Here is an 18,531-nt window from a genome sequence, read left to right on the forward strand (position 1 = left end):
AATGGAGCTGCTTGTGTCCAGGTTTCTGGTTCCTGTACAGCATACACATGTACCTGTCCATCATGTTACACTGGACAATTCTGTGAAACTTGTAAGGTTCAATATGTCATTTCTAATATTGTTTGTTTTCTTAAACTTGTCAGTTTTTTCATTTCTTGTGTTTTTCATGATCTGTATTATATTGTTCTTGTCCTTGTTTTGTCAAACCATTTTAATCATTCATTTCAGTACTGAATGCTTGTAGCAACAACGCTTGCCAGAATGGAGCTGGTTGTGTCCAGGTTTCTGGTTCCTGTACAGCATACACATGTTCTTGTCCATCATGTTACACTGGAACTTTCTGTGAAACTTGTGAGTTTCATTTTCATTTCTACTTGTATATCATTATTCATAGTCAATCTAAATTGTTACTCTTCTTAGTCTAGTACACAATGTGTGTAATTCATGTCATGTTTGTTTTATCAGTGTTGAATGCTTGCTCTAACCATGCTTGTCAGAATGGAGCTGGTTGTGTCCAGGTTTCTGGTTCCTGTACAGCATACACATGTTCTTGTCCATCATGTTACACTGGACAATTCTGTGAAACTTGTAAGCTCTCAGTTTTTCTTAAATAAATACATATTCTTAAAGCTTCCAGTTTTCTCAAAATAAAGAATGTATAGTCCGTATATATTATACTTTCTCAATTTGGTTTACAATGTGTCTAATTGTTTCATGTTTGTGTGATATCAATTTGTTCCTAATGTTTCTCTATGTTAGTGTTGAATGCTTGTTCTAACCATGCCTGTCAAAATGGAGGTGGTTGTGTCCAGGTTTCTGGTTCCTGTACAGCATACACATGTTCTTGTCCATCATGTTACACTGGACAATTCTGTGAAACTTGTAAGTTTCCAGTTTTCTCAAAATAAAGAATGGATAGTCCGTATTATTTTTTCTCAATCTGAATTGTTTCATGTTTGTCTGATATCAATTTGTTCTTAATGTTTCTCTATGTTAGTGTTGAATGCTTGTTCTAACCATGCCTGTCAGAATGGAGGTGGTTGTGTCCAGGTTGCTGGTTCCTGTACAGCATACACATGTTCTTGTCCATCATGTTACACTGGACAATTCTGTGAAACTTGTGAGTTTCTTTGGTTATCCATTCTTCATCTTAATGATGTACATAAAAGGAATACATTTATATTTCAATTTTGTCTGGCTTTTGTTGATTGTTTTTTCATAATTATTATTATTGCATTGCTGAATGCTTATGATACCCATTGTTTATATTGTTTTTGTTTCAGTGTTGAATGCTTGCTCTAATAATGCTTGTCAGAATGGGGCTGGTTGTGTTCAGGTTTCTGGTTCCTGTACAGCATACACATGTTCTTGTCCATCATGTTATACTGGAACATTCTGTGAAACTTGTGAGTTTTATTTTCATTTCTACTTGTATACCATTATTCATAATCAATCTAAATTGTTATTCTTCTTAGTCTAGTACACAATGTGTGTAATTCATGTCATGTTTTTTTTTATCAGTGTTGAATGCTTGTTCTAACCATGCTTGTCAGAATGGAGGTGGTTGTGTCCAGGTTGCTGGTTCCTGTACAGCATACACGTGTTCTTGTCCATCATGTTACACTGGACAATTTTGTGAAGCTTGTAAGTAGAATAAAATATCCTAGAATCAAGAGACTTATTTTAAAACATTGTGTTTGAGCATAAATTATTAATAATATTACCCGTCAACCAATAGACGGGTACCATCTAATTATTTCTCAAATATCCATGCCAAAATGTCTTGCTAATGGTGGAGGTCATTGCAATCAGTATCTCCAATAATTCCGGAGACCAATACAATTAGGCTGAATTTATTTTTTAAAATATCTTTGAAAATTCCTTCTTTTAATGCACTATTAAACAATTCTGTTATGGAAGGTGCTAATTCAAAAGCAAAATCGCGTAAGCGTTGAGCAGGGATGACAGCATGATGCCCTGTTTTCTATGGTTTGATTTAAGGTGCACTTACCGCCTACTATCCAATATAAATATCATAGAGTAACAAATTAACTTTAGGGCTTTTGCATAAGAAAAAAAAAAATACAATAACTAGTAGTGAGCTATTTAGTTGCCCAGTATGTCTATATCTTCTATCAAGATTACTATGGAATTTTAGGAATGTATTACATGTTTATTGCAGTAATAAATGCCTGTGATGGTAATCGATGTGCCAACGGAGCTGGATGTACTGGGATCGATGGGAGCTGTGTAACATATGCCTGTAGTTGTCCAACTTGCTATCGAGGAGACTTTTGTGATGAATGTAAGTGTATTTGTTATTTCAATCGTTTTCTCAAATGTTTATACTATATAAATTAGGTCTATGCATAATTTTGCCTGAATAGTCAACTATGTTTTTAGTATTTAAATCTTTACGCCAGAATATTGTTAATTTTTGGTAAATATTTATTATTTAAGTGATAAATGCTTGTGAAACCAGTACTTGTCAGAATGGAGCTGCTTGTGTCCAGGTTTCTGGTTCCTGTACAGCATACACATGTTCTTGCCCATCATGTTATACTGGACAATTCTGTGAAACATGTAGGTTGCTTTACAATTTTCTATTTCTGTTACTTGTTCCATTGTCATCTAAAGCGTGGTTCCCACTAGAAGACAAAGCGAAGTCTTGTATTGCGTAATCATAAGTGGGCATGTGGCGCAGTGTGTCGGACGTTGGACAACTGATCGTGAGATCGAGGTTCGAATCCAACTCTCGCTACATTGCTTGTATCCTTAGGCAAGATACTTTACTTACGTTTGCCTCTCTCCACCCAGGTGTATAAATGGGTACCCGGTTAGATCAAGACACAACTTTGCGCTGATTACTAGCTGCATTATGGGAGTATGTTTCCATAGGTGTTTGATCCAAAAAATGACTGGGGTAATAATGTTCAGCGCTTAGAGGTTTCACAACATTAGGTGCTATATAAATCCAGGATATTATTATTATTAAGCAACACAATGCAAGACAAAAGAACACTTGAAAACATAGTACGGCGCATACTCAAAAGTATGCGGGGTGAACGGGTCAAAGTCTACTGAATGCTAACGTTGACGCGCAACAAGCAGGTTTGATTTCACGCAGGTGGAGGCAAACACAATTATTGGAAGGGCATTTTCTTATGTTGCGTCGGTTGCGTTACGTTGCTGTATTTTTTCCAACAATGATAGAACAAATAGATTTATATTTACCTGTTTTATTTACCCCTATGTTTCTTGTTAACAAAATAATTTTTAACTATTGCAGTGTTGAATGCTTGTACCAACAATGCTTGTCAGAATGGAGCTGGTTGTGTCCAGGTTTCTGGTTCCTGTACAGCATACACATGTACCTGTCAAACTTGTTACACTGGAACATTCTGCGAAACTTGTAAGATTCTATTTTCATCTTTGTTTGTTGCATCATATTTGATTTGTTCACAGTAGTCATTTCAGTTCAATTATTTCTATATTAACTTAGATGTTTTCTTACTTTTTCACAGTGTTGAATGCATGTAACAACAATGCTTGTCAGAATGGAGCTGCTTGTGTTCAGGTTTCTGGTTCCTGTACAGCATACACATGTTCTTGTCCATCATGTTACACTGGAACATTCTGTGAAACTTGTAAGATTCTATTTTATCTATATAATATTTTAATATTTTAATCAGCTAACCACAATATATTTAGTATGTACTTTTACTGTTTTCTAATATTTATTTCAGTGTTGAATGCTTGTAACAACAATGCTTGTCAGAATGGAGCTGCTTGTGTCCAGGTTTCTGGTTCCTGTACAGCATACACATGTAGCTGTCCATCTTGTTATACTGGACAATTCTGTGAAACTTGTGAGTTTTAATTTCTATTGTGGATATGTTAATAGAATTATAGTAAATCAATGCATTTATTTTTCCATACTGTTCTATTTCAGTATTGAATGCTTGTTCCAGCAATGCTTGTCAGAATGGAGCTGCTTGTGTCCAGGTTTCTGGTTCCTGTACAGCATACACATGCGCCTGTCCATCATGTTATACAGGGCAATTTTGTGAAACTTGTAAGTTTCAATGTTTTCATCACCAACTAATAATGTAGCATTAATAATAGCTCTGCTTGTTCTCCAGTAAAGAGAGACAAAAAAATGTTTCTTTAAGAATCAGTTTTTTGTAAAACATTAATATTAATTAATATTCAAATATTTTAATTGCTTCTACATGCACATTGTGTCTAATTTCATGTTTGTTCAATAGTATTGAATGCTTGTACCACTCATGCTTGTCAGAATGGAGCTGGTTGTGTCCAGGTTTCTGGTTCATGTGAACTTTACACATGTACATGTCCATCATGTTATACTGGTCGATATTGCGAAACATGTAAGTTCTATTAAAGAACTTAAGTTTCTTAGTTTTCCATCCATGTACTCTGAGGCTGACTTGTGTGTCAATATATGTGTGAGCGTGTGGCCTTCTGATCGGGAATGGGAATGCAATCCTTGTCGCATTGCCTGTGTCCTTAGGCAAGACACTTTACTTACGTTTAATTCTCCCCACCCAGGTGTACAAATGCGTACCTGGTAAGGTCAAAGCACAGGATGCGCTGATAACTAGTTACAACATAATGGAAGTATTTTTCCATATATGTTTGATAAAAAATGACCAGAGTATTACAATGTGAATCACTTAGAGGCTTTGTGCATCAAGCATGATTGATTGCACATCAAACGACGTTTTATAATTATATCAATATTCATTTTTTCATTAATTTTTTTCTCTTCATGTTAGTGTGTTCATATCATTGTTTTCTTTTCAGTATTGAATGCTTGTGATAACAATGCCTGTCAGAATGGAGCTGGTTGTGTCCAAGTTTCTGGTTCCTGCACAGCGTACACATGTAGCTGTCAATCGTGTTATACTGGACAATTCTGTGAAACTTGTGAGTTTTTCTTAAATAAAGAATGTATAGTCAGAAAAAATCTGGTTTACCATATGTCTAATTGATTCATGTTTGTTTTATATCAGTGTTGAATGCCTGCTCCAACAATGCTTGTCAGAATGGAGCTGGTTGTGTCCAGGTTTCTGGTTCCTGTACAGCATACACATGTTCTTGTCCAAATTGCTACACTGGACAATTCTGTGAAACTTGTAAGTTTTATAATTGTTAAAATTTTAGATGATGGTATCTGATAAATCGACTAATGTAGCAGTAAAAGTAAACATTTATAATATAAATTCTCTGTTTTATATTGATACATTTCACTTTATTTTTGTATTTTCCTTACAGTATTAAATGCTTGTGACAACAATGCTTGTCAGAATGGAGCTGGTTGTGTCCAGGTTTCTGGTTCCTGTACAGCATACACATGTGCCTGTCCATCATGTTATACCGGACAGTTCTGTGAAACTTGTAAGTTTCATCTGCACAATTGACTAAAAAACTGTAAAACAAATCATTTATTTATTTGTATTCACTTTTGTTTGTTTTTTTAAATGATTTGTGAAGTTTATTAAAAATAACCTGATTTTCATGAGAGTAGAACCGGTTAAATCACAAAAGATGTGTTATCATTCAGCCATAAATGTTCCAAAAGATTTCAACAGATTACATATAACTCTCTCTATTTTATTAGTGTTGAATGCTTGTTCGAACAGCGCTTGTCAAAATGGTGCTACCTGTGTCCAGGTTTCTGGTTCCTGTACAGCATACACATGTACCTGTCCATCATGTTATACCGGACAGTTCTGTGAAACTTGTAAGTGTCTTTGATTTTGATACACCTACTGTACAGCACAAATATATTTATTTCTATCTGTTTTTATTCACTTATATTTCTTTTTATTACAGTGTTGAATGCCTGCTCCAACAATGCTTGTCAGAATGGAGCTGGTTGTGTCCAGGTTTCTGGTTCCTGTACAGCATACACATGTTCTTGCCCAAATTGCTACACTGGACAATTCTGTGAAACTTGTAAGTTTAAAAAAAAACGTTTAATAGTGCCACCATTTGTTAATTAACTTATTTAACAAGTTTGTTAAATAATTAGCATTAATTAAAAAAACTGTGCCACCAGACTTATGATTAATGATAGTACATATAGGTTTCAACACTCTTTAAGAATTTCGGTTAAAGATTACAGATTTGGCTTCGTTTTTATGTTACGTATATTTCTATAATAATTATAATAACTGTCTGTATATATTCAGTGTTGAATGCCTGTTCCAGCCATGCTTGTCAGAATGGAGCTAATTGTATCCAGGTTTCTGGTTCCTGTACAGCATATACATGTGCCTGTCCTTCATGTTACACTGGAACATTCTGTGAAACCTGTAAGTTTCATTTTTGTTTCATTCAGTTGACTAAACAACTTTAAATTATTTTATTTTTTTCTTCACTTGTTATATTTTTTAAATAGATGTTTCTTTTTTACATTTTTTCGAAGTACAGTACATTGTTTTTTTTATTTCAGTGTTGAATGCTTGCTCTAACCATGCTTGTCAGAATGGAGCTGGTTGTGTCCAGGTTTCTGGTTCCTGTACAGCATACACATGTTCTTGTCCAAATTGTTACACTGGACAATTCTGTGAAACTTGTAAGTTTCTGTAATTCTTTATTCTTTTACATCTCAAAAGAAGGATCAAATTTTTCAAAACATATAAAAGATGGTTAGAAAGTAAAGAATGCATATATTTTCGTATATTTTGCAGTGTTGAATGCTTGTTCTAACAGCGCTTGTCAGAATGGAGCTACCTGTGTCCAGGTTTCTGGTTCCTGTACAGCATACACATGTACCTGTCCATCGTGTTATACTGGAACATTCTGTGAAACTTGTGAGTTTCTGCGATTGTTTTAAACAGCTACTGTACATAGCACAACTACATTTATATGTATCTCTTAACCACTTATCTTTCTTGTTATTCCAGTATTGAATGCTTGTAGCAACAATGCTTGTCAGAATGGAGCTGGTTGTGTCCAGGTTTCTGGTTCCTGTACAGCATACACATGTTCGTGTCCAAATTGTTATACTGGACAATTCTGCGAAACTTGTGAGTTAAAATCTATGTCTTTACTTAGAAATTTAAATTAGTAGGCCTACATATAGGTTTAATATATTATTCTTAAATTTCCGCGGATTCGAATAATGCTTGTCAGAATTGCATGAATTTTTCAGGCCTATTAAAAAATACCAATACTATATAAGATTTTATATATGCTATGCTTAAATTCCCATGCATTGGTAGTGTTGAATGCTTGCTCCAACAATGCTTGTCAGAATGGAGCCTTTTGTGTCCAGGTTTCTGGTTCCTGTACAGCATACACATGTTCTTGTCCAACATGTTACACTGGACAATTTTGTGAAACATGTGAGTTATTTTTACTGAAAACTTGTCCAATATATTACTTCTTTACACTTGTTCATTTTCAGTATTATTGCTGGGTGGTGTCTCTTTTTCTTGCATTTGTTATACTATTAAATAATCTACTAATTAATTAACAATGGTAATAATTACGAAACAATTACAATTTAAAGATTTTTTTCTTTTATTTTACAGTATTGAATGCTTGTGATAACAATGCTTGTCAGAATGGAGCTGGTTGTGTCCAGGTTTCTGGTTCCTGCACAGCATACACATGTTCTTGTCCATCATGTTACACTGGACAATTCTGTGAAACTTGTAAGTTTCATTTTTGTTTCATTCAGTTGACTAAACAACTGTAAATGATTTTATGTTTTTCTTTACTTGTCATGTTTTTTCACTAGATGTTTCTATTTTACATTTTTTTCGAAGTACATTGTTTTTTTTTCGATTTCAGTGTTGAATGCTTGCTCTAACCATGCTTGTCAGAATGGAGCTGGTTGTGTCCAGGTTTCTGGTTCCTGTACAGCATACACATGTTCTTGTCCAAATTGTTATACTGGAACATTCTGTGAAACTTGTGAGTTTCTGCGATTGTTTTAAACAGCTACTGTACATAGCACAACTACATTTATATGTATATCTTTTAACCACTTATCTTTCTTGTTATTCCAGTATTGAATGCTTGTAGCAACAATGCTTGTCAGAATGGTGGTGGTTGTGTCCAGGTTTCTGGTTCCTGTACAGCATACACATGTTCTTGTCCAAACTGTTATACTGGACAATTCTGCGAAACTTGTGAGTTAAAAACTATGTTGTTACTTAGAAATTCAAATTAGTAGGCCTACATATAGGTTTAATATACTATTCTTAAATTTCTGTGGATTCGAATAATGCTTGTCAGAATTGCATGAATTTTTCAGGCCTATTAAAAAATACCAATACTATATAAGATTTTATATATGCTATGCTTAAATTCCCATGCATTGGTAGTGTTGAATGCTTGCTCCAACAATGCTTGTCAGAATGGAGCCTTTTGTGTCCAGGTTTCTGGTTCCTGTACAGCATACACATGTTCTTGTCCAACATGTTACACTGGACAATTTTGTGAAACATGTGAGTTATTTTTACTGAAAACTTGTCCAGTATATTACTTCTTTACACTTGTTCATTTTCAGTATTATTGCTGGGTGGTGTCTCTTTTTCTTGCATTTGTTATACTATTAAATAATCTACTAATTAATTAACAATGGTAATAATTACGAAACAATTACAATTTAAAGATTTTTTTCTTTTATTTTACAGTATTGAATGCTTGTGATAACAATGCTTGTCAGAATGGAGCTGGTTGTGTCCAGGTTTCTGGTTCCTGCACAGCATACACATGTTCTTGTCCATCATGTTACACTGGACAATTCTGTGAAACTTGTAAGTTTCATTTTTGTTTCATTCAGTTGACTAAACAACTGTAAATGATTTTATGTTTTTCTTTACTTGTCATGTTTTTTCACTAGATGTTTCTATTTTACATTTTTTTCGAAGTACATTGTTTTTTTTTCGATTTCAGTGTTGAATGCTTGCTCTAACCATGCTTGTCAGAATGGAGCTGGTTGTGTCCAGGTTTCTGGTTCCTGTACAGCATACACATGTTCTTGTCCAAATTGTTATACTGGAACATTCTGTGAAACTTGTGAGTTTCTGCGATTGTTTTAAACAGCTACTGTACATAGCACAACTACATTTATATGTATCTCTTTTAACCACTTATCTTTCTTGTTATTCCAGTATTGAATGCTTGTAGCAACAATGCTTGTCAGAATGGTGGTGGTTGTGTCCAGGTTTCTGGTTCCTGTACAGCATACACATGTTCTTGTCCAAACTGTTATACTGGACAATTCTGCGAAACTTGTGAGTTAAAAACTATGTTGTTACTTAGAAATTCAAATTAGTAGGCCTACATATAGGTTTAATATACTATTCTTAAATTTCTGTGGATTCGAATAATGCTTGTCAGAATTGCATGAATTTTTCAGGCCTATTAAAAAATACCAATACTATATAAGATTTTATATATGCTATGCTTAAATTCCCATGCATTGGTAGTGTTGAATGCTTGCTCCAACAATGCTTGTCAGAATGGAGCCTTTTGTGTCCAGGTTTCTGGTTCCTGTACAGCATACACATGTTCTTGTCCAACATGTTACACTGGACAATTCTGTGAAACTTGTGAGTTTCATTTACCTTTCTACTTGCATATGATTATTCATAGTCACTCATAATTGTTACTCTTCTTAGTCTAGTACACAATGTGTGTAATTCATGTCATGTTTGTTTTATCAGTGTTGAATGCTTGCTCTAACAATGCTTGTCAGAATGGAGCTGGTTGTGTCCAGGTTTCTGGTTCATGTACAGCATACACATGTTCTTGTCCAAATTGCTACACTGGACAATTCTGTGAAACTTGTAAGTTTCATTCATATTGCATTCAGTTGACTAAACAACTATAAAAAAAATGATTTGTATATTTGTATTCACTCTTTATATTTTATATTAGATGTTTCTATGTTACATATTTTCTAAGTACATAGTTTTGTTATTTTAGTACTGAATGCTTGTGATAACAATGCTTGTCAGAATGGAGCTGGTTGTGTCCAGGTTTCTGGTTCCTGTACAGCATACACATGTTCTTGTCCAAATTGTTACACTGGAACATTCTGTGAAACTTGTAAGTTTCATTTATATTTCTACTTGCATATCACTATTCATAGTCAATCTAAATTGTAACTCTTCTTAGTCTAGTACACAATGTGTGTAATTCATGTCATGTTGTTTTATCAGTGTTGAATGCTTGCTCTAACCATGCTTGTCAGAGTGGAGCTGGTTGTGTCCAGGTTTCTGGTTCCTGTACAGCATACACATGTTCTTGTCCAAATTGTTACACTGGAACATTCTGTGAAACTTGTGAGTTTCATTTATATTTCTACTTGTATATCATTATTCATAGTCAATCTTAATTGTTACTCTTCTTAGTCTAGTACACAATGTGTGTAATTCATGTCATGTTTGTTTTATCAGTGTTGAATGCTTGCTCTAACCATGCTTGTCAGAATGGAGCTGGTTGTGTCCAGGTTTCTGGTTCCTGCACAGCATACACATGTTCTTGTCCAAATTGTTACACTGGACAATTCTGTGAAACTTGTAAGTTTCATTTATATTTCTACTTGTATATCATTATTCATAGTCAATCTTAATTGTTACTCTCCTTAGTCTAGTACACAATGTGTGTAATTCATGTCATGTTGTTTTATCAGTGTTGAATGCTTGCTCTAACCATGCTTGTCAGAATGGAGCTGGTTGTGTCCAGGTTTCTGGTTCCTGTACAGCATACACATGTTCTTGTCCAAATTGTTACACTGGAACATTCTGTGAAACTTGTGAGGTTCATTTACATTTCTACTTGCATATCATTTTTCATAGTAACTCGTAATTGTTACTCTTCTTAGTCTAGTAAACAATGTGTGTAATTCATGTCATGTTTGTTGTTTCAGTGTTGAATGCCTGCTCCAACAATGCATGTCAGAATGGAGCTGGTTGTGTCCAGGTTTCTGGTTCCTGTACAGCATACACATGTTCTTGTCCAAATTGTTACACTGGACAATTCTGTGAAACTTGTAAGTTTCATTCATGCTGCATCAGTTGCCTAAACAACTATAAAAAAAATGATTTGTATATTTGTATTCACTCTTTATATTTTATATTAGATGTTTCTATGCTACATATTTTCCACATTGTTTTGTTATTTTAGTACTGAATGCTTGTGATAACAATGCATGTCAGAATGGAGCTGGTTGTGTCCAGGTTTCTGGTTCCTGTACAGCATACACATGTTCTTGTCCAAATTGTTACACTGGAACATTCTGTGAAACTTGTAAGTTTCATTTTTATTACTACTTGTATATCATTATTCATAGTCAATCTAAATTGTTACTCTTCTTAGTCTAGTACACAATGTGTGTAATTCATGTCATGTTTGTTTTATCAGTGCTGAATGCTTGCTCCAACAATGCTTGTCAGAATGGAGCTGGTTGTGTCCAGGTTTCTGGTTCCTGTACAGCATACACATGTTCTTGTCCAAATTGCTACACTGGACAATTCTGTGAAACTTGTAAGTTTCATTCATGTTGCATCCAGTTGATTAAACAACTATAAAAAAAATGATTTTTATTCACTCTTTATATTTTATATTAGATGTTTCTATGTTACATATTTTCTAAGTACATTGTTTTGTTATTTTAGTACTGAATGCTTGTGATAACAATGTATGTCAGAATGGAGCTGGTTGTGTCCAGGTTTCTGGTTCCTGTACAGCATACACATGTTCTTGTCCAAATTGTTATACTGGACAATTCTGTGAAACTTGTGAGTTTCATTTACATTTCTACTTGTATATCATTATTCATAGTCAATCGAAATTGTTACTCTTCTTAGTCTAGTACACAATGTGTGTAATTCATGTCATGTTTGTTTTATCAGTGTTGAATGCTTGCTCTAACAATGCTTGTCAGAATGGAGCTGGTTGTGTCCAGGTTTCTGGTTCCTGTACAGCATACACATGTTCTTGTCCAAATTGTTATACTGGAACATTCTGTGAAACTTGTAAGTTTCATTTACATTTCTACTTGCATATCATTATTCATAGTCACTCTAAATTGTTACTCTTCTTAGTCTAGTAAACAATGTGTGTAATTCATGTCATGTTTGTTTTATCAGTGTTGAATGCTTGCTCTAACAATGCTTGTCAGAATGGAGCTGGTTGTGTCCAGGTTTCTGGTTCCTGTACAGCATACACATGTTCTTGTCCAAATTGTTATACTGGAACATTCTGTGAAACTTGTGAGGTTCATTTACATTTCTACTTGCATATCATTTTTCATAGTCACTAGTAATTGTTACTCTTCTTAGTCTAGTAAACAATGTGTGTAATTCATGTCATGTTTGTTGTTTCAGTGTTGAATGCCTGCTCCAACAATGCATGTCAGAATGGAGCTGGTTGTGTCCAGGTTTCTGGTTCCTGTACAGCATACACATGTTCTTGTCCAAATTGTTACACTGGACAATTCTGTGAAACTTGTAAGTGTCATTCATATTGCATCCAGTTGACTAAACAACTATAAAAAAATGATTTGTATATTTTTATTCACTCTTTATATTTTATATTAGATGTTTCTATGTTACATATTTTCTAAGTACATTGTTTTGTTATTTTAGTACTGAATGCTTGTGATAACAATGCTTGTCAGAATGGAGCTGGTTGTGTCCAGGTTTCTGGTTCCTGTACAGCATACACATGTTCTTGTCCAAATTGTTATACTGGAACATTCTGTGAAACTTGTGAGTTTCATTTACCTTTCTACTTGCATATGATTATTCATAGTCACTCATAATTGTTACTCTTCTTAGTCTAGTACACAATGTGTGTAATTCATGTCATGTTTGTTTTATCAGTGTTGAATGCTTGCTCTAACAATGCTTGTCAGAATGGAGCTGGTTGTGTCCAAGTTTCTGGTTCCTGTACAGCATACACATGTTCTTGTCCAAATTGTTATACTGGAACATTCTGTGAAACTTGTGAGTTTCATTTACATTTCTACTTGTATATCATTATTCATAGTCAATCTAAATTTTTACTCTTCTTAGTCTAGTACACAATGTGTGTAATTCATGTCATGTTTGTTTTATCAGTGCTGAATGCTTGCTCTAACAATGCTTGTCAGAATGGAGCTGGTTGTGTCCAGGTTTCTGGTTCCTGTACAGCATACACATGTTCTTGTCCAAATTGTTACACTGGACAATTCTGTGAAACTTGTGAGTTTCATTTTCATTTCTACTTGTATATCATTATTCATAGTCATTCTAAATTGCTACTCTTCTTAGTCTAGTACACAATGTGTGTAATTCATGTCATGTTTGTTTTATCAGTGTTGAATGCCTGCTCCAACAATGCATGTCAGAATGGAGCTGGTTGTGTCCAGGTTTCTGGTTCCTGTACAGCATACACATGTTCTTGTCCAAATTGCTACACTGGACAATTCTGTGAAACTTGTAAGTTTCATTCATGTTGCATCCAGTTGATTAAACAACTATAAAAAAAATGATTTGTATAGTTTTATTCACTTTTTATATTTTATATTAGATGTTTCTATGTTACATATTTTCTAAGTACATTGTTTTGTTATTTTAGTACTGAATGCTTGTGATAACAATGCTTGTCAGAATGGAGCTGGTTGTGTCCAGGTTTCTGGTTCCTGTACAGCATACACATGTTCTTGTCCAAATTGTTACACTGGACAATTCTGTGAAACTTGTGAGTTTCATTTTCATTTCTACTTGTATATCATTATTCATAGTCATTCTAAATTGCTACTCTTCTTAGTCTAGTACACAATGTGTGTAATTCATGTCATGTTTGTTTTATCAGTGTTGAATGCCTGCTCCAACAATGCATGTCAGAATGGAGCTGGTTGTGTCCAGGTTTCTGGTTCCTGTACAGCATACACATGTTCTTGTCCAAATTGTTATACTGGAACATTCTGTGAAACTTGTAAGTTTCATTTACATTTCTACTTGCATATCATTATTCATAGTCACTCTAAATTGTTACTCTTCTTAGTCTAGTAAACAATGTGTGTAATTCATGTCATGTTTGTTTTATCAGTGTTGAATGCTTGCTCTAACAATGCTTGTCAGAATGGAGCTGGTTGTGTCCAGGTTTCTGGTTCCTGTACAGCATACACATGTTCTTGTCCAAATTGTTATACTGGAACATTCTGTGAAACTTGTGAGGTTCATTTACATTTCTACTTGCATATCATTTTTCATAGTCACTAGTAATTGTTACTCTTCTTAGTCTAGTAAACAATGTGTGTAATTCATGTCATGTTTGTTGTTTCAGTGTTGAATGCCTGCTCCAACAATGCATGTCAGAATGGAGCTGGTTGTGTCCAGGTTTCTGGTTCCTGTACAGCATACACATGTTCTTGTCCAAATTGTTACACTGGACAATTCTGTGAAACTTGTAAGTTTCATTCATATTGCATCCAGTTGACTAAACAACTATAAAAAAATGATTTGTATATTTTTATTCACTCTTTATATTTTATATTAGATGTTTCTATGTTACATATTTTCTAAGTACATTGTTTTGTTATTTTAGTACTGAATGCTTGTGATAACAATGCTTGTCAGAATGGAGCTGGTTGTGTCCAGGTTTCTGGTTCCTGTACAGCATACACATGTTCTTGTCCAAATTGTTATACTGGAACATTCTGTGAAACTTGTGAGTTTCATTTACCTTTCTACTTGCATATGATTATTCATAGTCACTCATAATTGTTACTCTTCTTAGTCTAGTACACAATGTGTGTAATTCATGTCATGTTTGTTTTATCAGTGTTGAATGCTTGCTCTAACAATGCTTGTCAGAATGGAGCTGGTTGTGTCCAAGTTTCTGGTTCCTGTACAGCATACACATGTTCTTGTCCAAATTGTTATACTGGAACATTCTGTGAAACTTGTGAGTTTCATTTACATTTCTACTTGTATATCATTATTCATAGTCAATCTAAATTTTTACTCTTCTTAGTCTAGTACACAATGTGTGTAATTCATGTCATGTTTGTTTTATCAGTGCTGAATGCTTGCTCTAACAATGCTTGTCAGAATGGAGCTGGTTGTGTCCAGGTTTCTGGTTCCTGTACAGCATACACATGTTCTTGTCCAAATTGTTACACTGGACAATTCTGTGAAACTTGTGAGTTTCATTTTCATTTCTACTTGTATATCATTATTCATAGTCATTCTAAATTGCTACTCTTCTTAGTCTAGTACACAATGTGTGTAATTCATGTCATGTTTGTTTTATCAGTGTTGAATGCCTGCTCCAACAATGCATGTCAGAATGGAGCTGGTTGTGTCCAGGTTTCTGGTTCCTGTACAGCATACACATGTTCTTGTCCAAATTGCTACACTGGACAATTCTGTGAAACTTGTAAGTTTCATTCATGTTGCATCCAGTTGATTAAACAACTATAAAAAAAATGATTTGTATAGTTTTATTCACTTTTTATATTTTATATTAGATGTTTCTATGTTACATATTTTCTAAGTACATTGTTTTGTTATTTTAGTACTGAATGCTTGTGATAACAATGCTTGTCAGAATGGAGCTGGTTGTGTCCAGGTTTCTGGTTCCTGTACAGCATACACATGTTCTTGTCCAAATTGTTACACTGGACAATTCTGTGAAACTTGTGAGTTTCATTTTCATTTCTACTTGTATATCATTATTCATAGTCATTCTAAATTGCTACTCTTCTTAGTCTAGTACACAATGTGTGTAATTCATGTCATGTTTGTTTTATCAGTGTTGAATGCCTGCTCCAACAATGCATGTCAGAATGGAGCTGGTTGTGTCCAGGTTTCTGGTTCCTGTACAGCATACACATGTTCTTGTCCAAATTGCTACACTGGACAATTCTGTGAAACTTGTAAGTTTCATTCATATTGCATCCAGTTGATTAAACAACTATAAAAAAAATGATTTGTATATTTTTATTCACTCTTTATTTTTTATATTAGATAGTTCTATGTTACATATTTTCTAAGTACATTGTTTTATTATTTAGTGTTGAATGCTTGTACCAACAATGCTTGTCAGAATGGAGGTGGTTGTGTCCAGGTTTCTGGTTCCTGTACAGCATACACATGTACCTGTCCATCATGTTACACTGGACAATTCTGTGAAACTTGTAAGTTAATCACATGATATTTGTATTATATGCTAGTTCTTATTGTTCGCATATTTAACATTTGTCTTTTATATTTTTGCAGTACTTATATCGTTGTGCTTATTGTTATTAGCAAAATAGATATTTACATTATTTCTAAATATAGTTTGAAATACAAAAATTCTGTGACATTTTAAAATATTTTTATATTTGCTTTTTTCAGTGTTGAATGCATGTGACAACAATGCTTGTCAGAATGGAGGTGGTTGTGTCCAGGTTTCTGGTTCCTGTACAGCATACACATGTACCTGTCCATCATGTTACACTGGACAATTCTGTGAAACTTGTAAGTTAATCACTTGATATTTGTATTATATGCTAGTTCTTATGTTCGCATATTTAACATTTATTTTTTATATTTTTTGCAGTACTTAATATCGCTGCACTTATTATTATTAGCAAAATAGATCTTTACATTATTTCTAAATATAGTTTGAAATGTGACATTTTAAAATATTTTTTATATAGTGTTGAATGCATGTGACAACAACGCTTGTCAGAATGGAGGTGGTTGTGTCCAGGTTGCTGGTTCCTGTACAGCATATACATGTTCTTGTCCAAATTGTTATACTGGAACATTCTGTGAAACTTGTGAGTTTCATTTACATTTCTACTTGCATATCATTATTCATAGTCAATCTAAATTGTTACTCTCCTTAGTCTAGTACACAATGTGTGTAATTCATGTCATGTTGTTTTATCAGTGTTGAATGCTTGCTCTAACCATGCTTGTCAGAATGGAGCTGGTTGTGTCCAGGTTTCTGGTTCCTGTACAGCATACACATGTTCTTGTCCAAATTGTTACACTGGAACATTCTGTGAAACTTGTGAGTTTCATTTACATTTCTACTTGCATATCATTATTCATAGTCAATCTTAATTGTTACTCTCCTTAGTCTAGTACACAATGTGTGTAATTCATGTCATGTTTGTTTTATCAGTGTTGAATGCTTGCTCTAACAATGCTTGTCAGAATGGAGCTGGTTGTGTCCAGGTTTCTGGTTCCTGTACAGCATACACATGTTCTTGTCCAAATTGCTACACTGGACAATTCTGTGAAACTTGTGAGTTTCATTTACATTTCTACTTGCATATCATTATTCATAGTCAATCTTAATTGTTACTCTCCTTAGTCTAGTACACAATGTGTGTAATTCATGTCATGTTTGTTTTATCAGTGTTGAATGCTTGCTCTAACAATGTTTGTCAGAATGGAGCTGGTTGTGTCCAGGTTGCTGGTTCCTGTACAGCATATACATGTTCCTGTCCAAATTGTTATACTGGACAATTCTGCGAAACTTGTGAGTTAAAACCTATGTCTTTACTTAGAAATTTAAATTAGTAGGCCTACATATAGGTTTAATATACTATTCTTAAATTTACGTGGATTTGAATAATGCTTGTCAGAATTGCATGAATTTTTCAGGCCTATTATAAAATACCAATACTATATAAGATTTTATATATGCTATGCTTAAATTCCCATGCATTGGTAGTGTTGAATGCTTGCTCCAACAATGCTTGTCAGAATGGAGCCTTTTGTGTCCAGGTTTCTGGTTCCTGTACAGCATACACATGTTCTTGTCCAAACTGCTACACCGGAACATTCTGTGAAACTTGTAAGTTCATTACTTTAATTTATTAATTTTAAATATTTTATGTTTCATTTTGTAAATTATATTAACTTTATCTTTCTACTTAATAGTTATAAACAATATATACCAATACATTTTATTTAACAAATATCTATTTTTGTCATTATTGTTATCATATGATAAAGATTAATATTAATTGTTCAGATGTTTTCTGACAAAATACTAAGTACATTTGAAAATACTTGCAATGATATTTGCAAGTAATTCTCAAGTTTACCTCGAACCCCACGACCTCCAGATCACTAAGCCATCTTTATCTATATAAACATTTATAAACTCTTTTATTTTCATATTATTATTGTTATTTTTATTCTATGGTACATATTTTGCAAAGTGAGAACTATTCCAGTGCTTTTTACAATGGAGCTACAGTACATTTCCTAGGACGATTCATATATCGCAATTTTGCTATATAGTTATCTTTTCTTTGTTAGTGTTGTGTAATAGTTTGCCATGTGTTTTCTGTTACTTATTATTGTTTTGTCACCATGTTTTAGTGTTAAATGCCTGCTCTAACAATGCTTGTCAGAATGGAGGTGCTTGTGTCCAGGTTTCTGGTTCCTGTACAGCATACACATGTTCTTGTCCAAGCTGTTTTACAGGAACATTCTGTGAAACATGTGAGTTTCAGTTATTTTTCATACAGTTGACACTAACTAA

The 18,531-nt window shown here is 33.9% G+C and overlaps 1 protein-coding gene across 1 annotated transcript in view; it reads left to right on the forward strand.

The window, feature by feature from the left end:
• LOC144850589 (uncharacterized) overlaps nt 1-18,531 on the forward strand; it is a 53,714-nt gene that overhangs the window by 23,914 nt on the left and 11,269 nt on the right. Inside the window, exons 24-32 of the mRNA XM_078707905.1 lie at nt 998-1,120; nt 2,461-2,583; nt 3,290-3,412; nt 3,525-3,647; nt 3,747-3,869; nt 3,953-4,075; nt 5,037-5,159; nt 6,219-6,341; nt 18,369-18,491. Of these exons, the coding sequence (XP_078564031.1) occupies nt 998-1,120; nt 2,461-2,583; nt 3,290-3,412; nt 3,525-3,647; nt 3,747-3,869; nt 3,953-4,075; nt 5,037-5,159; nt 6,219-6,341; nt 18,369-18,491 (1,107 nt within the window). The remainder of the gene's footprint in view (nt 1-997; nt 1,121-2,460; nt 2,584-3,289; nt 3,413-3,524; nt 3,648-3,746; nt 3,870-3,952; nt 4,076-5,036; nt 5,160-6,218; nt 6,342-18,368; nt 18,492-18,531) is intronic.

The sequence above is a fragment of the Antedon bifida genome, chromosome 8 (assembly GCF_963402885.1).
Source record: "Antedon bifida chromosome 8, ecAntBifi1.1, whole genome shotgun sequence".
Lineage (NCBI taxonomy): Eukaryota > Metazoa > Echinodermata > Crinoidea > Comatulida > Antedonidae > Antedon > Antedon bifida.